This window comes from Entelurus aequoreus, linkage group LG07, assembly GCF_033978785.1.
Source record: "Entelurus aequoreus isolate RoL-2023_Sb linkage group LG07, RoL_Eaeq_v1.1, whole genome shotgun sequence".
Classification (NCBI taxonomy): Eukaryota; Metazoa; Chordata; class Actinopteri; order Syngnathiformes; family Syngnathidae; genus Entelurus; species Entelurus aequoreus.
This window is the reverse complement of record NC_084737.1, coordinates 36,832,646-36,852,537: the sequence shown is the minus strand read 5'-3', so window position 1 is coordinate 36,852,537 and position 19,892 is coordinate 36,832,646. Positions and strand designations below refer to the sequence as shown.

General features: G+C 39.4%; 1 protein-coding gene across 2 annotated transcripts in view; it reads left to right on the top strand.

The window, feature by feature from the left end:
• The window catches only part of prickle3 (prickle homolog 3), a 38,216-nt gene that overhangs the window by 10,351 nt on the left and 7,973 nt on the right, over positions 1-19,892 (top strand). Inside the window, exons 2-7 of one of the 2 annotated variants that reach the window (XM_062053447.1) lie at positions 2,022-2,104; positions 11,615-11,798; positions 11,890-12,003; positions 13,709-13,846; positions 13,970-14,173; positions 14,672-14,858. In XM_062053447.1, the coding sequence (XP_061909431.1) occupies positions 2,058-2,104; positions 11,615-11,798; positions 11,890-12,003; positions 13,709-13,846; positions 13,970-14,173; positions 14,672-14,858 (874 nt within the window). In that variant the 5' untranslated portion in view covers positions 2,022-2,057. Of the gene's footprint in view, positions 1-2,021; positions 2,105-6,151; positions 6,276-11,614; positions 11,799-11,889; positions 12,004-13,708; positions 13,847-13,969; positions 14,174-14,671; positions 14,859-19,892 lie in introns of those variants that run through there. The other variant, XM_062053448.1, reaches the window with a different exon arrangement.

Below are 19,892 nucleotides of genomic sequence, written 5' to 3'. Positions count from 1 at the left end.
TTTCTCAGAAAAGCTAACTAACAGTTTGTATTTTAATAATGTAAATACCTCACAAACTAGTGTTTGGCTTTGCTGGCTTCAAATATATTTTCCGGATGACAGTTTATGAGGAGGCGACTTGTCCAAGGTGTATCCTGCAGTAGGCCTGGGCCAAATTTTTCTCGATGATATATTGACCTACAAATTATTGCCAATAAACGATATTATTGCCATTATTTTTTGGCCAAATTAACCACTGATGTAATGACAATACATAATAATAATGGAACTATATATACCCTTTCAAATGCAATTAACTTGTATTTCTCGTATGGATTAACATTGTAATTGAAATGTAAACTTTTAAATACTAAGTTAAATAAAACAAACAAATAATACAAATAAAATATGCAGTCTGTAAGCAAAATATTGCACTTAAATAAAAAATCACAACCAAAATCATTAAAATAGTTTCAGTTTTTTTCGGGGCTTGCGTGTAAGCACTTAGTGTCGATAGAAATTGTCCTCTTTTTTTTTTCTCCAAAGGGTGCTTACGTGCATGCGGATTGGAACATCCCAAGGGAAAATCTAAATAATCGACATAGTGTTTTGTTTTTTTTAAAGCGCTATATGTTGGTTTTGATTATTTATCTATTAATCGGCCAACCCTAGTCCATATAGTCAAACATGTTGTAGTATGTAATACAAATTTGTTAACCCATTTGTAAAAACAGATTTGGCTGCTGGTTAACATGACCATTCCGTTTTAAAGACTGAAACCCTTTGAAAATCATTCTCAAAGTGGAAGTTTTGTCAGGGTAGAAAAATATCAGTGCCATCAGATGTTTTGACAGCTCCATGTGAATACTGATGATTTTGTACATTAAACTTGTGTTGTCTGCACACTCAACATACATGTCCACCAGACAGTTTACAAACTAAGTTCTTGCAAAGAAAACAAAGTAACAAAACAAGATTGCAGTCATCCAAGTAAGGTGTGTACAGTTAGAAAAAGGAGCTTAAACTGAGCAAGTAAGTACGTGTATCCTGTTTAAATCATGTGCCTTTATGTTTTATAGCTTTTCCCATTAAACTGTCTGCGCCATGCATCTGCAATTACAGCATGCCAGTGTGTTTTAGGGAGATGTTTTATGTGTTTGTTTCCATGCAAATTATGTCTTCTTGTGGTTGAGCGCAATTTCCAAGTGGAAAAATGCTAATAACAGGATTCTGTAGTTATTGTACTTCAAACCAATTTATTTATCCAGTAAAGTCTCCACACTAGATATACTGTTGTTAAAGTAGAATCAGAGGAAAAGAAAGTTGAGGGAAAGGGTGCAGCTCTCATCCTGTGCCTGCTTCCTTCCGCCCAGCTTTTAAAAATGAGGTAACCTGGACTCCATACAGACACACACACAATCAGATACTGGGTTTATTTCAGACTCAGCACCTTACAGCGGAGAGTTTTAAACATGTTTTAACTTTAATTACATTCAATTGTTAATAGTGCAATTATAATGTTGATGATGTGAATTTATTAGGATAAAATAAGGAAGGTTAAGACAATTGGAAAACATTTTGCTGATTTTAAAAAATTAGCCTAAAATATGGACTGCGCTATTAAGTGTGTTTTATCCGATTACTCAATTAATCGAACAAACTACGGTAATCGATAGATTACTGTAATGATCGATAGCTGCAGCCCTAACGTGAATGCATACTGCTGATGTCTCAATGCACTTCAACATAAGTATGTTGTTTTCTGGTGTTAGGCTCAGGGCTCATATCCCTGCCAGTTCACGTGCAGTTTTATGCTGATGCATAATATTATAGGAGATTAATCCACGCCATCAAATAATCCACATGCAATCTATAGAGAGCCCATTTCCCACAACAATGCAGTCAGTTTGTGCTTTTTTTACACAATGCTACTGTTCCTACAAACCTGCCGAGCAAGCATTGTATGTAAGAACCTCTCACCCTGGACTCGGCCTGTCGGCTTCTCGCAGGAAATGATGTGAATAAAAGTGTTTTGTTTCCAGCAGGAGGAAGACGATCCAGACAGGGGGCAGCCCTGCATGCGCTGTGGAGACCAGTGCCCAGGCTTCCGTGTCCACGGCTGGAGGTATGAGGTCAAGTAGACTCTAACACTGATTGGGCTACTTCCATATTGCCCTGGCAGGAACTTTTTTTTCTCTCACATTGTCTCATGACCTTTGGAGGCCATAGTTCCTTCTCTGACCTGTTTGGTGCTCACAAGTTACAGTAGCTGCAATTATCAGACAGAGAGAGGCATTATATTTAAATTTTTTAGATTTATTATTATTTTTGCTTTACCAGCCACTTACAGTAAACCTTAGAATTTGTAGCTTTATGACTATTAATATTATTAATATTAATATGTTCTCATGTATGTGCAATTTAAAGCTGACACGATGCTAAAAAAACCCTCCTCTTTACTTTTTCCTTTCTTGTTTCAATATTATGTTGTTGTTGTTTCCCCCACTTTGCGCTCCTTCCCAACAAAACCTTTGAAATTGCCCAAATTCTGTCAACCAATTGTAGAACACTTATTACTTCAAGAGATAATTACCAACATATGCCATCAGTGAGTTCTACATACCTATAGAAGTGAAACCAAATCATCCTAAAATATACTTTAAATATATATTTCTTACACTGTAGTATTACTGTATTTGATGTTGTTAGTGTAACATTGTGTTTGTATGCTGTCAAAGTGGAAATCAGCTTAACAATGATCTGTGTGCACAATAAGAGCAGACATACACTAGGACACAACAAATGTGACCTATCCACAGCTCTGGTCCTAATCTTGGCCATCAGAAACGCCATTAATGGCCTTTGCCACTGCAATTATACTAATAGTACCACAGCGAACCGAGATTACTGGCCGTCATTCAGAAACGTGTAGCAGAAAACCTCCTACAATTCCTTTCCTTCTTAATTATGTGTCACAACCAGTTTATTTCAGACACATCTATACTTCCATCTTTGTGGAAACAGTTTGGAGAATATGCTTTACTGTCCCAGCATGACTGTGCCAAAGTGAACAAAAAAAGGTCACTGGAGGCATGCTTGGGTGAGTTTGGTTGGGAAGAACCTGAAAACTTGAAAACCCTGACCTCAAGCGCATCATAGACATTTGTGATTAATTAAAACTCATATACGTCAAACATCAGTGACACAAGTCCTCAGAACTGTTCCACTGAATGAAAGGACAACATTTCCCTCATATGCTCTCCCAACATTCTGTGGAAATTGACCTCATGTTTAATGTTACAAATAAAGTACAAAAACTGTACTTTGAAATGAAACTACATGGGCAGCACGGTGGAACAGGGGTTAGTGCGTGTGCTTTACAATATGAAGGTCCTGGGTTCAAGCCTCGCTCTGGGTCTTTCTTTGTGGAGTTTGCATGTTCTCCCCGTGACTGCGTGGGTTCCCCCTGGGCACTCCGGCTTCCTCCCACCTCCAAAGACACGCACCTGGGGATAGGTTGATTGGCAACACTAAATTGACCCTAGTGTGTGAATGTGAGTGTGAATGTTGTCTGTCTATCTGTGTTGGCCCTGCGATGAGGTGACGACTTGTCCAGGGTGTACCCCGCCTTCCGCCCGAATGCAACCAAGATAGGCTCCGGCACCCCCTGCGACTGAGGGACAAGCGGTAGAAAATGGATGGATGAGACTACCTGTTTTGGTAGGTTTTGACACAAACACTCGGCACCCCCTGCGACTGAGGGACAAGCGGTAGAAAATGGATGGAGGAGACTACCTGTTTTGGTAGGTTTTGACACAAACAAATCTTTGTGGTGCTGCAGGATTAGTGCAGTAATTTGTATTCTATAAAAGGGCTGTAATTATATATTTCTTGTTTTATCAGTTGAGTTGTAATCTATTCATTCAAATAGTAAAAAAAACTTTGCAGTTAGAATGTAATCTATACTACAACATATGCCCCCTACTAATAGAGAGATCGATCAGCTACCGACTTCCGTGAAAAGGTTTGTGATTGGCGAATGTTGATCAGTGCTTTAAGGCCGAACACAAAAGCAGACCCCCTCTGGCTGGTACTTTATTTATTAGCTGACAGATGCAACTGGCAGCTAACTGTGTATGTCCATACATCATCAGCTTTATCGCGGCAGATAAACTACATTTCTTACAAGTATCATTATCACTAAAAACATACAGAGTAAGAGTAAACTGAAGCAGACAAGTAGGCATGCTAATCACTAAACTAGTCATTAAAATAGCTTGAGACAACAACAAAAATATGTGCTTTGTAAACTTTAAGAAGGCTAGATGGACCTGAGTTAAGGCAGACAGTAAACAGCTATGAACAGGAAATTAAAGGTGCTGTATGTCATTGGCTCAAGATTTCACTTTTAAAACCAAAAAAAACAACACTAACAGCTAGCATGTGTTACCAACAGATGAGCTTCCCTTGCAGTCTAGGACCAATCGCCACTAGCCGATACCAAGGCTCGTGTCAGCATATAATTGATATGGGGGTAATTAGATCAATATTTTTATTTTCAGAAAATAATTTTTTTGTCGTTTTTATTTTTTATTTTTATGTTTAATAATTCAAGGAATAATTCTTTGAGGGCAAAAATGATTTAAATAAGAAGTACATTGTAGCTTTTCTTTAGTTACTGTGCACTATTGACCTTGTTTTATTCAAAACATTTTAAGTAATATAAGGAAATTAGGAACTAGTTTAGATATTGTGTTGGTATTGTTACACTGTCAATGGTACTCACCATAAATTAATGTAAAAAATTACAGTTGATACATGTGATCGTGTTGGTATTGATCGATCTCTCTCATGGATAATCGGAATCGGCAGCATAAAACCTAGATCAAAACACCCCTACCCCACTACAGTACCTCCTGATGTACTCTCTTCCGAATGCTGTAAGTATTGTTTATCATTTTAGAGAGGATAGTTTGGACAGCAGCAAGATACAGTAGCTCACACCATGAAAAAAAAAAAAAGAAAAGTGTTTGATTGAAAGGTCCAACAACTATAAGCGTGATTAAATGATTGAGATGGATGGGGGTCAGTCGCTAAGACCTCAAAGACTTGTGCCATTGTACAGTATGTCACTCAATAACCAATTTAGAATGTGACGGAGAAGATCATCCAAGTAAGCATAGGCTCAGAGGCTGAGGCTCCGAAAAGAGAAGTGATCCATCTTTCTCACACAACGAGGCAGATGGTGCTCCCACTGGCCAGCAGAGAGCCAATTGAGTTACTTGTGACCCAAAGGTTTCTGTTGTGCTTTAGAAGTCTTCACAGTCGTCATCACTATTAGTCTGGTGGTCATGCAGTAATTACTGCATGACCATTACTCTAATTGGCGGCAGACGCTTTTGGATAATGTCCATCTGTTCTGTCTTTGCACCGGATCTTTGAAGGGTTTGACTTGGACCATTGTAGTCAGTCCTCGTCTTCATCATTTTAGTAATACCATATAAAAGCCAGACACAACTTAATGACCACATGCACAATTTTATTTTTTCGCAGTAGTTTATGGGTTTGAAGCCATACATTTGGTCTCCTGTTTTTTTCCTCATTAGAAAGTAAAAATCCCCAAATGTTTTTTTGATTGATTGTTTTTTTTTAAAGTGAAAAATAACTTACTAATTTCATCAGTCAATCTGTCAATATTTCGTTTTTTTCATAGAATTTGTCAAAATTATGTTTTATAAAGTTTACACAGACAAGCTATAGTACATATTGGTACACACTGTTGTGACTTCAATGAAAGCTAAAAGTTAGTTTGACATTTCACTAAAGACACTGTGTTCCAGTATACTCCCATCTTCCTTGAACACAATGATTATATACTGCACTTTGTGTCTCACATGTATATAATAAATAACTGCATTAACAGCTTCAATTGCCCATCTGGTGTAAAACAGATGCAACAGTATAGACTTGATGCATATCTTCAAAGGCAAGCTGACTAAGAGATACATGTAATACGACAGCCGGCGCTGATTTTTGAGCTTTTGGAATAAATTCCCAAGTCATGTGCATGTCATCTGAGAACTGTGTGTAATACTTTAGTTTCTGCCTAGGTTATGTTCGGTGCTGCCAAGACTTTTGTTTGAGCCCACTGTCAGCATAGAAGGAGGGTGGGAGTGAGCGGGTGGCAGTGGCATTGAAAAGAGCCGCGCAAACAGAGAAACGAGCAAAGGCTGATTTATGGAGCAGCACCACGTTGGATGGGACATCAGCGTTTGGCTGGTTTGTCATGATTGAAGGTAAAGAAGAGAGTTTTACCTTGAGTTTTAAAGTGACTGTGGGGGAGGTGGGCTGAGTGTAGTATCTTCTGGTGCACCTTTGCTTGACTGGTTGTTTGGTGTCTGAAATTTTGATTTTGTTTTATTTTTAGCCACATTATTAGGTACACTGGCACAGTCTTAAGGAGATCCATTAACAAGTATTGCATTAGCAATATTCTATTGAACAATATACTCTCCTTTTTTATATATATCCAAACTAACCTTTTTTTCTCTGGGGTGTTTTGGTGTTTGTTATTGCAATATTATGTGCGAACCTCATGGGAAAAACATTAGGTTGCTGGACATTTGAGTTGGCCCACTGTATTAGCAGTAGCACTAGTATATTTTCCTTGCTGCTCAATGTTGGCGTAAAAGAAAAACTTAATTTATCGTTTTATTTACCGGATTCTGAAAGGTTAGACTGAGAAAGAGGCTGGCGCAGCGCGTCAAAGATGGGGCACTCTTTAATTTCCACACCAGGAATTGGGAGGTGTTTAATGATATTTGTTGTGCAACCTCCTTTGCGCAGTATAACAGCCTTGCATATGTTGCACGGCACTGATCGGTCATTTTGTTTTACAAAATTAAGGCAAACTTTTGAGTGCTTCCGAACACTGTCCTCAGTTGTCACAAGGCATATTGCTCCTTCCACGTTGGCGGCGGCTATTTCTTCTCCATTGTTCAGCAACTGTTACTTCCGGTTGGGAATGTTTTCATTTGAAATGAAAACATTTTCACGATACTGGGAGAGTGGTATTGTTAGTCCCGGTTTCCATCTATGTTTGATGCCCGGCCTAAACCTGCAACCTCAAAAATATTGGTAAACTTAGAACTTATTTTCTGCAAGCCTATATTGGATCTTATTAAACTGCACGAGAGTACTGTTGCGACTGTGAGTGCATGATCCTGGTACACCTCAGCTTAGGTTGGGGTCCCAAGAAAAGTATTAGTGGTTAATGTATAGACTTACTTTTAACCTTCTTATTATCACTGTGTTGGAAATAAATTAGGTTAATACTCATTCTTTTTTCACTAAATGGCACAATCCTCCAAATGGAGACATGACATTAGATTATCTGCTTTTCTTTTATGCCAAATTGACTGATGTTAGAACTTTTGGGGGTCTTATTTGTGTTAATTACGTAGCTATGAAATGTTTTTTCCATCATATTGTGGACAGTGGGTTGAGGGTGCAACCCTGCCATGTCGCCAGCTGTTTCCTTACACTCATCCTGTTTTCCTCTATTTAGACATGAACATTTAAGGATGCGGGTGTTATTTATATACATTTTGTGCATTAAAAATGCTAAAATTAAAACATTTACTTTAGTAGTAACATTATTGGATACACAGTATCCCAAATTTAGGCAGAATAGTAGTTGCCATGCTGTGTACATCCACTTTTGTTTGTGTGGATGTCAGTGTGTGACGGTTGTGTGCTTTGATAAATCAGCTTTGTGCCAACTTGAGCCACTCGTACCAGCTGGCAGCCTCTTATGCAACAGAGATATAAGTGCAATACTTTGCCACATGGCCGCCCCCCTGCAAACGAACATGACACCCCTCTGTCGTCCACGATAGGCCCTCCATCAGCCGCTCCTACAAACGAGCCTACCCGATGACAGATGTGGAGTCCAAGGACGAGAGGGGGTTTGATGTTAGGCTGAGGGAGATTACCGCTCCCATCTTCTCCCTCCTCTGCCTTAAGCCAGTGACCTCATTTACCGCCTGTTTGGGACACAAATGAGGGGGCTTGCCGCCCTTAATGGAAGTGGGATGTTGGTAGAATGTGTGCAAAAACAACAAGTCGTGATCTCTGTGCCTCAGTTTTGTCACTGATGGGATTAAAATCAAATTTAGTCGCGTCGAGTGTGAATTGTGGAAAATTTTACACTTTTTCTGTTGAGACCTTTTTCTGCATATATTTCAAATATGTTTCTTTGTTGTTCCTAATCCCAATGTGATTGACTGCTGGTATTGGGAGTCACAGAATGTGACTAGTGTGCATTTTACACTTCAAAAATGGAATGCCTACGTTAAAGAAACCGTGACGTGCGGTCAGGGGAGGCAGGTGAGGTCATTATTAAGAAAGTGAGAGTAATGATAAAAGGAATATTTATATTGGATTATATATATATTTTTTTTAAAGGTGGGTACTTGTATAACACTTTTCTACCTTCAAGGTACTCAAAGCGCTTTGACACTATTTCCACATTCACCCATTAACACACACATTCACACACTGATGGCGGGAGCTACCATGGAAGGCCCTAACCACGACCCATCAGGAGCAAGGGTGAAGTGTCTTGTTCAAGGACACAACGGACGTGACTAGGTTGGTAGAAGGTGGGGATTGAACCAGGAACCCTCAGGTTGCAGGCACGGCCACTTTCCCAACTGCGCCACGCCGTCCCCAATTGACCAGTGTTAAAAAGAAATCTTAATGATTCCAATTGTTTTTCAAATTTTCTTAAAGGGGACCTATGCTGAATTTTGTCTTTTCAGACGTATATAATGCTGGATACTTGTGTTAAACAATGTCAAAAAATCAAATCTTAAGATTCTTGCATTTTGGTTTGAGCTTGTACGCGCATGTTGAATGCTTCTGTTGGCGGGGTTTTGCAGTCTGGCTACGTTGTGACATCACAGCAAAGTGGATGTACTTATTCGGAAAGATCTTAGTCTGAGGGGGAGGAACTCCTCAGGCTGTGAGTAAACACTAAAAAAAAGTTTGTGAAGAAACACAAAAAAAGGTTAGGATGATGTATTATTTCCATCAAATCGTGGCAAGCGCATACAAACACAGATGTACGACCTGCAATGACAAATGCTGCTAAAAGCAGCTGCCTTTTATGCAGCTCTAAATCACTCGGAGAGTGTGTGCAGGTGTACCTAATGTTGTGACCAGGTAAATTTATATAACGTCCATAAAGTTTATTTTCGACCGCGTCTGGAAAAGAAAAATAGCGATGCTGACTTCAAAATGTTTATTTAAGCAGTGTACATTTTCAAAAGATTAATCATGATCATTTTGGAGAGGGCGGGGTGTGGTATTATTTGCAATTTGGGAACACCCCCAAAAACGAACATCTTGACTGAAACCTGGGACGATTCTGCACTCCTTCATTAACAGGGTTGGATGGTGCATGCCTGTTGTCAATATAATGATTTCAGAATTATGTATTATACACCATACCTTTCTACAACCTGTGTAATGTTTTTTTAATGTAACTGTGACATCTTTATTCTTACAATTGCCCAATAAACTGCTGAAAAATATAGGGTAAGGCGCACATACAACATGACCTGGCAGGTGTTTGTCACTGCCAAAAATTTGAAAGTTGTTCTTGTTTTAACTACTTTTGTTTAACACTGACTGACTGGCCTAAAAACAAGGTCAAACACTCTAATATTCCGTTGGACCGCCTTTATCTTTGATAATGATGTGCAAGGAAAGGAAAGTACATTAATATACATATGAAGTGCACATTCATGTAGGAAACATGTTAACAATAAATAATAATAATACCTGGGATTTATATAGCGCTTTTCTAAGTACCCAAAGTCGCTTTACATGTTAAAAACCTATCATTCATTCACACCTGGTGGTGGTAAGCTAAAGTTTGTTATAAACTGAATGAAGCAATTATACATGATGAAGTTTGGCTTTAAGGCCGCTAGCTTAATGCTAACATACAATGGACCAGCTCATTGACAGGCTAATGAAAATTAGCAGAGTAAATTGTCCAAACGTTTATCAAATGAGATTTTAAACGGAACAAAATTGACATAAATAGTCAAATGTATTTCTACTTACTGTCATGACCTGGTCTTGTTTTGCCTTTGTTTGTGGTTTCCCTATGTTTAGTGTTTAGTTCTGTTCCTAGCGCTCCTTTACTCCATTTGTTTACTTTGTTTACTTTCAGGTTGCTATTGTTCGCCACTGGCGACTGTTATGTTTATTGATATGCTAAGAGCTTTACGCTGCTTTATGCTTCACAATCGCTTCCCAGCTTTTTAGCAGGAGTTTTTTTGTTTGTTGTTACGGTCTTCTTCATCTTCTTGTTGCATTTCCCCCACTTGGTTGGATGCCTCTTTTTCAGATGCTGCAATAAATTGCTACTGACTTTTTTAAACAGACTTTGCAGCGTGCTGTTACTCGTACCACTACTGTTGTAGCAAATCCAAACCTCTTTTCTTCACTATACACCGTATTTTTCGGAGTATAAGTCACACCGGAGTATAAGTCGCACCTGCCGAAAATGCATAATAAAGAAGGAAAAAAACATATATAAGTCGCACTGGAGTATAAGTCGCATTTTTGGGGGAAATTTATTTGATAAAACCCAACACCAAGAATAGACATTTGAAAGGCAATTTAAAATAAATAAAGAATAGTGAACAACAGGCTGAATAAGTGTACGTTATATGACGCATAAATAACCAACTGAGAACGTGCCTGGTATGTTAACGTAACATATTATGGTAAGAGTCATTCAAATAACTATAACATATAGAACATGCTATACGTTTACCAAACAATGTGTCACTCCTAATCGCTAAATCCGATGAAATCTTATACGTCTAGTCTCTTACGTGAATGAGCTAAATAATATTATTTGATATTTTACGGTAATGTGTTAATAATTTCACACATAAGTCGCTCCTGAGTATAAGTCGCACCCCTGGCCAAACTATGAAAAAAAACTGTGACTTATAGTCCGAAAAATACGGTAGTTTTTATCGGTTATTTCTTCAGTTTAAGAGCATGATGTAGACAAACGCTCTGAGTCAGTCTGCATAAAGCCAATTTTTTTAGTAAATATTAAAAAATTGCATATTGTTTTTAATGTGTGGCACCTTGAGACAATATGTTAAGTCTAAAAGTAACATGTCTTCCTTCACTATATTTGTTTTCGCAGTTTTATGCATTTATATGTATAACATATAAAAATCTCAAATTGAATTGCAATCGCAGTTTTATAGAGAAAAATCGCAGTTAGGTTTTTTCACAAAATCATGCATCCCTAAATGCCACAAAATGTATTTCTTACCAGAGATGCATTCATCACTATAAGATTATTTGAGATTTGTGAAAAAGTTCTACCACTGTCCTGCCAACTTTTTAATAATTTGTTTCACAGTTCTTAATCCCGATTTTAGTAGTTTTACCAATCTGCTTAGATGTTTTCTCATGCTTCTTTCATGCCAATAATTAGACCTTTTCACATGATTGTCTAACAATTAAGAAGCTCCTCACTGTATCGGTAAGTTTAAATAACTTCTTGTATTAAGACAAAGTGTTATTGTGTCCACAGGAAGATCTGTGTGCACTGCAAGTGTGTGCGAGAGGATCATGCCGTGCGCTCAATGCCAAGCCAGCTGGAGAAGATGATGACAAAGTTGGTGTCCGATTTCCAGAGACACTCCATCTCCGATGACGACTCGGGCTGCGCTTCTGAGGAGTACGCCTGGGTACCGTCAGGACTCAAGCCTGAGCAGGTGGCCTCATTGCTCAAAAACTTACTGAAATCTGTATTTTTGCAGGATGTAACCTACGTTTGTCATGTGAACACTTTTGTCAATTTTGCAGGTGTACCAGTATTTCAGCTGCTTGCCAGAGGACAGGGTGCCCTATGTGAACAGCGCAGGGGAAAGATACAGAATCAGACAGTTGCTGCACCAACTTCCTGCCCACGACAGTGAGGTAGCACTGTTGTAGAATATTGATTGAAACACAGTAAATACCTTATACAATTAACCATTTCAGCAAAGTCAAAGACACGGTCATGTCTGAATCAAATCAAAGGCGGAATAGTGCATGAATCAGTGAAGAAGTCATACATTTTTAAAAAGTCGGGGGCAGATTCAGGATTTTTTTTCACTGCACAACTCAGCTCTCCAACAAAGGACAAATACTTAAAACAAGTATTGTATACACATTTATAGAAAGGCACACTAATTCGTTATGATTTCTTCATTGGGCTGTGCCTAACCCCTTCATTAGGATTTGAAGTAGTTTTTTTTAGTTTTGCTGCCAATAACAAGGCAAAACGCCTTTTTTTCAACAATTGATTACCTGAGTAATTTCATTACCTTGAATATTACAATAAATATATTAAATACAATTACGTTTTATGTTTGAACAATTTAAAGAGGTCATATTATACAAAACCAACTTTTCTTACCTGTTGCAAGCAGTCTGAGTACAAAAGAGGCTTAAATCTTCCTGCAAAAAGCAGATACGAGCAAAAAACCAAACTATGCAATGGAATAGATCCCTATACTTTATCAAAAAAAGATTTGGTCGAGTGATATCAAGAATTGTACGTCGGTCACGTTCCCAGACATATTAAACTATTGTGCTCCAGACGCCATTGTACATGACAAAACACAAAACTTTGAAAAGCATGGAGGTCTACAACTTCTTTTTGTATGGCTGGGTCAAGGAAATTGGTATCAAGACTCTCCCGGATAAATACGCATCGTTTATGCTCGAGTAAGGTGATTTTACTTTGTGTCTACTGATGGTTATTGTTGTTATTGTTGTTGCCGTGTTTTCCCCATCTTTTTAAAAATATAACTATAGATGTCAACATCGTGTATGTGCTGATATATTCATTAATGATTGTTGCCTTTGGTAAAAGCTTTAACCATTTTAGGTTTTGCTGACATTTGCTTTCTTTTAGACTAGCCGAGTTGGTGCTTTTCGAAACACTCATAGCAAGCATGTGTTAAGGAAATACAAATAATATCAAAATAATACTTAAATGGTAAATGATAAACGTTAAAATTATATCAAACAAACCTTTAAAAAACTGATCACTGCAAACTCATGTATTCTTCGACTCTGCTCCCTTGGACTGCAGTGTGAGCTGCTTTTCTCGTCGTTTCGTAAAATCTTGCACTCTTCCTCTCTTTTTAATTACCTCTCGAGAAACTATGAAGAAACGTTTATCCTTTTCGCGATTTGAACGATTTGTACAGTCGAAAACAACACAAACATAAGGCATTTTTTCTACGAGAAAGGCTAATTAGCGCAGAGTACCCATTGAAAACAGAGCTAACTTGACCACCATGCATACTCATTGGGTGGGACGTGAGCCGGACGTGACGTCAGTAACATCCCAACATTAGAAGCCCTAAAAACTACAACATGACTGACGGGGTGAAGACGTAGTCAAAGGGGGCTTGGCCTGTAGGAGGGCTTCGGCACGTAACTAAGACCGCTCACAAAACGGCGCATTCTGAAGAGACGTTAGAAAATTTGGATCAGAGCACCACCATTACATGTTATGTAGACCACAAAGAAGTGTTTTAAATGTAGAAAAAAATCATGATATGACCCTTTTAATGCATTTCACTAATTTATTTCTTATAACTTACTTACTTATTTCTGTGTACATCCTCAGCCACAGTACTGCAACGCTCTGAAGGAAGAGGAAAAGAAGGAGTTACGTTTGTTCAGCCAGCAGAGGAAACGAGATAATGTGGGGCGAGGCGTCGTCAGACTCTTCCCCGTCACTATGTCTGGAGGTGTCTGCAAGCAGGTAGAACTGCGTTTTTATTTTACTCTGTCTATGCATACAGTAAATAAGGCTTGTAAAAAACATGAGACTTGGAGCTTCCCTCCTTTTGCAGGCCACCCTCTCCTAGTAAATCTTTTTTTCCAGTGTGACAGAAAGATAACCGGTGGAGACATCGCAGTGTTTGCCAGTCGGGCGGGAAACGGCAATTGTTGGCACCCTCAGTGTTTCCAGTGTGCCTGCTGCAGTGAGCTGCTGGTCGATCTGATCTACTTCTACCAAGATGGACAGATCTACTGTGGCCGTCATCACGCTGAGAGACTCAAACCCCGATGTCAAGCTTGTGATGAGGTGACTGTTACTCAGTTGTCTTCCTTGTGTATCCTCAACAACAGCAGCAAGCTGTTTTTAACATTGTTGTATTATCAGTGAGTAACTGATCTTAACCTCTGCTCATACCTATAAGGAAATCTTCATCGGGCTTTTGGAACATCATTTTCTAATTTCATTTTCCCTATAACTGTCAATTGCATGAGTGTGTTACATTTAAAACTGAAAGAAGGAATTGTTTTATACTGTAAATTCATATGGATGACTCCCTTCCAGAGAAGCATTCTTCTTGTTATGAAGGACCTGTGAGTGACTTAACAGATTAGCCTATGCTTTACTAATAAATCTGACACGACTGACCTACAAGATTCTCATTCAGGGAATAGTTAAGCCCGCAAAAGCAGGGTGCCAGCATCTTATTAACCCAAATCCTCTGTAGAAAATTGCACATCTGCAACCAGTTCGCCACTGCAGTTTATGTCACATTCACTCTTTGTTCTGTTTTCTTGTCAATCTTAGATCATTTTTGCAGATGAATGCACAGAAGCAGAAGGAAGGTTTTGGCACATGAAGCACTTCTGCTGTTTTGAGTGTGAGGCACCGCTGGGCGGTCAACGTTACATCATGAGAGAGTGTCGGCCATTCTGCTGCTCCTGCTATGAGTCGCTGTATGCAGAGTATTGTGACACCTGTGGAGAACACATAGGTAAGGAAAGATATTCACTGTGCTTCCAAAGCAGCTAGCAGACGAAGAAAGATGGCATACATTTCTGTGCATGTTATCTTTGTTTTACCGTATAGATTGATAACTCAATTACGACAACCTTCTTCTTTTTATACGTATACTTTACTGAGGGAACACAATAACAAACCGGCCACTGCCGTTCACATAACAGACCAAAACACCGGAGCCCGCGCATAGAGCAATGCATGTTGGGAATTACCGTAAATACACTAAAAGAGTGTACCATAATAATGCACAATGCAAAAACAGAACATTTACAATCTCCCACTTTTTCTTTTTAGTTTTTTTAACACAAAAAAATCACAGTCTATTATTAATGTCTATAAGTATGAAAATGTAAGAACATGGTGATCAACAAAAAAAACTTATACAAAAAAAACTGTCCACAAAAGAATAGTCTCTATTCGAGTTTCCACTGTCCAACACGGAGTGCCTTTAGCTGAAGTGCGGATGCACCTCGTTTTGTCAAACAGTCAGCTAGCTGCTCTCCAGTAGGTGCCCAGAGAATCTGTTGAATTCTTTTACACTGAAGAAGTTCTTTGATGCCACTTATTTCAAGACGGAGCCTTTTCTCTGTCACTGACTTAGTAGACTTGATAGCGTCTGCAAGGGAGTGGATATCAGTGACACACACTATTGGTAAGACATGTTGTGATACATTCCCTGTGGTAAGTTCTGCATGAAGTTCAGATAAAAAAATGGCACTGTCAACAGCATCGGCAAGGGCAAGAGTTTCCCCAGCAAGAGTGCTCCGTACGACTCTTCTGATCTTTTTTGACTGCCAATACACAGGGGAGAATCTTCCTTCCTCACCCATCAGCAGAATGAGATGTCCCCCTTGAGTGCCTCCATCTGTAAGGTTTCCCAGCGAGGCGTCGCAGAACACTACTAGCTTTAGAGAACTGTCTTTTCCCAGGTTCTGAAACTTCAGTGTCACATGTTCTGATTTAAAATTTCTCACCACCTTGTTTGTGTCATGTAAAGTCTGCACAGTAGCATGTTTTATGTTAGCTGCAAGGACACGTGTATCAAACATAATATCCGGTCTACTTTGTCTGGCAACCCACAGAAGTTGACCTATTTTTGATCTCAGGTTAAGGCTGCAGCTAACGATTATTTTTCTATCGATTAATCTATAGATTATTTTTTCGATTAATCGGTTAATCTATAGATTATTTTTTTTCGATTAATCAATAGATTATTTTTCCTTTTACCGATTATTTCTTTATTCAAAATGAAGATGAAAAAATAAATGTAGGCCCGTTTTTTCAAAAGGCATGGCTTTTATTTACAAAAAAAAAGAAGTATGGCCACTCAGTCAACATTGACAACAACATGACTAAATATTCTGTGACAATGTAAACATTTAAAACTTTTAACATTTAACAAAATTAAAAGTAGCTTATTTGCTTTTTAATGTGCAAATATAAAAGTCAACATCCAGTGCAAATCTTAATATTCTGCAATAGTATAAGCATTTCAAAAGTAAAAGTATTGCTTATTTTGCTTTAAAATGTGCAAAAATAAAGATAAACATCCAATACAAAAAAGTGCAAAACGAAATATTCTGTAACAACAGTGTAAACATTTCAACAAAAGTGAAAGTATTGCTTATTTGCTAAAATGTGCAAAAATAAAGATAAACATCCAATACAAAAAAGTGCCAATCTAAATATTCTGGAGCACTGTAAACATTAAGTATTGCTTTTAAAATGTGCAAAATAAACATCCAGTCCAACACAGTACACAATAACCAATTCTACTCATTCCAGTGAGTGTCTAACAGTTGTAATGAAGAAAGGTTAGCATGTCTACATGCTTTGGTTCTTTTCTTGTTTACAATATTCTCAGCAGCTGAAAATAGGCGCTCAGAAGGGGTCGATGTGGCTGGAACTGAGAGCTAATTAGCCTTCACCTCAAGCCAGGATTGCGAGTGAGCTGAGCTGCAGTTTAAGTTTCTAGAAGGTCAACAGGCTCATAGTGATGTTACTAGTAGTTGACTGGGAGGTGTTTATTATCATTTGGGGAGAGTCCGCTGCCTGATGCTCACCTGCTAAACACCTATCTGCTCCACGCTGAAGCGCTGACTACATGCGCTCTGAATACGCACTGCTGATTGGCTGATAATGCTTCGTGTGTACCAATCAGATGGTTGTGTGGGTGGGACAATGCTGCGTGTGTACCAATCAGATGGTTGTGTGGGTGGGACAATGCTGCGTGCTGAGACAGAGGCAGACGGAGCAAAGCAGCTTGTTAAGACTTTAGCTTTAGCTTAGAAACTCGTTCGGTACACCCCCGTACCGAACCGAAAGCCCCGTACCGAAACGGTTCAATACAAAACACGTACCGTTACACCCCTAGCAGATACAAATGACACATTCATGTTTTTGTGTAATGATGACAACGTATGCTCTCGCGGACGATTGACTAGTTGATGGTTTTCTTTTCAAATGTTCGTTCATAGCCGTTGTGCTGCTATGATAGGCCATTTCCGCTCGACACAGTGTGCATACAACAACATTATTAGGCCGTTTATTGAAATACTCCCACACTTTTGACCACTTTTGGCATGCTTTTCCCCCCTCGCTCGCACCGCTCGCCTCGTCTTCTTTGATCGTCTGCTTTGCGCTTCGCCATGACGGTAGTGTGACGTCATTATGCGACGCGTCGACGCACAAAAACGGCGTCGACGTATTTACGTAACCGATGACGTCGACTATGTCGACGCGTCGTTTCAGCCTTATCTCAGGTCATCAATTTCACTTTTAGTCAAAAGAGCATCCCGTCTCATGGCTCTGGAGATGTCTATGTGAATTGGCTGAAGATTCTGTATGTAATTGTCTTGATGCATACATGTTACTCCATTTGCAGTGACATACTCCATGCCTACATAGCGAAAACTGTCATGTTCTTCTCTGCCCACTTGAAAGGCAGATTGCAGGTGAGGGATTACAGTTGTTGTGAAAATCTGTGAACCACCCCAGATGAAACCATCAACATGACAAGCAAGCACCCCAGACACATTACAATCTTTATCCAACCAATAAAATATAGCAGGGTCAATTTGTGACAGCTTTCCTCCAGTTTGCAACATTTTAACCCTATTGTACCAGTACAATGATGCATCATTTAGTCCATAAACACATTTGTTTAGCTTCCATAGAGTTCCCTCACTCTTGGCTTCAGGTGGTGGACGAACATAGATGTCTCGGGATAACTCATTTCCTTGAAGGAATGCTGACTTAATGTCCATAGAGTGGGGTGTCCATCGGTTTTGACATATCACAGACATGAGTAGTCTAAGAGACTCTGAGGCACATGTTGGCGAGTCTTTTGGGAGATCTTTTGTGTTTAGCTCTTCATATCCTCTCGCCACTAGCCTTGCTTTTGGAACTATGCCGTCTGGTGTGTCTTTGAGTGTACACACCCATCTTGTGGAAATGCATTTTTGTCCAATGTTTTTTACTTCATCAAACACACCGTGTTTCTCCCAGTTACTGATTTCAGTAAGTTTAGCTGATTCAAATGACACATCCTTTGTAACAAGTACATCCTCGTGATCAGATGGCTGTTCCACCCTGTCCAATGACTGAATCTGCAGTGTGTCAACCGGTGAAAGGTCAGCTGACCTTGTTGTGCCAGTGAGGTTAACTGGCTCAGTGTACTCCAGATTGTACCAGTTCTTGTGTTTTCCAGTTGCCTTTCCCGCTCGACCTAGCACTTTTGCTGTGTGTGAAATCCCAGTGTCTCTTTCCACATACTTAATGAATTGTCCTGCCTTTAGATTCATACTACGATCTGTTCTTATGATAGAAGGTTGTCTGTCAGATGGATCATTATCGTGCTCATTGCTGTCTCTGTCATTATTAGAGCTCCCTGCCGCATTCTCTGTGTTAGGCACACTGTCTCCATCACTAGATACAGTATTGGGTAGATCTTCAACATGTTCAATGCCACATTCTGCTGCATTAAGTTCTGTCTGGCTTTCTTGGCTGTCACGAGACGTGTCAGTGTAGTGATCTGTGGCTTTGCGCAGTCTACAGCGATGCACCCGGACATAGGAGCCTCCATGTCTAACAAATATTACCACCCCGTCTCGTCCAATTACCACCCCAGGGCCTTTCCATTCATTGCAGTCCATTCTTTTGTAGTACACTTTATCTCCAGTTTCGTAGTATTCATCTGTGCTGCGAAGCTGTGTGCGCAGAGCTCTCCTGATTCTCTCAGAGCACTCTGCCTCAGTAAACGCTGTCCTTGCTTCATGTAATGCTGAAATGTGCTGTCCTACCCATTTACTCATGGTAGTGCCCTCCAGGGCAGGTGGTTTATCAACCAGCACAGAAGGTAGGTTCGGGTTTTGTCCAAACACCAGCTGCTATGGACTAAATCCATGCACATTGTGCATTGTATTCTTTGCCATCAAGGCCCAATCTAGGGCTGTTTTCCAGTCACAAACACTGCTTTTCTTCACTTTTAACAGGATCTCTGTAAGGGTCTGGTTATGTCTTTCCATCAATCCATTACTCCATGGACTGTAGGCAGCAGTGGTTTTCACTTCAATATTAAAGTTCTCAGCCATGTCCCTCATTTCTTCATTATTGAATTCACCTCCATTGTCACAAAAAATCTTAGATGGGGCTCCATGAACACTCACCCAGGAATGAATAAAGTGCCTCACAATGTCACTGGATTTTTTTGTTGTAACAATGCTACCAGCACTGAACCTGGTGAAGTGATCAATCATGTGGAGGTACCACACATTTGGTTCTAGCTCGTGTAGATCTAATGCCACAGTTTCATTGTATGTTGAAGCCATTGGTAGACCAACTGATGGCTTTGGTTTGGGCTTGTTGTACTTGAGACATGTTTCACAGCTACTTACGATGTCATTCAGAATAGTAACACTCTCATCATCATTACTTCCAGCACTAATTAGTAATTTTTTGAGTTTATCAACTGAGGCATGTCCAAACTGCTTGTGAAGTTTCACCAATA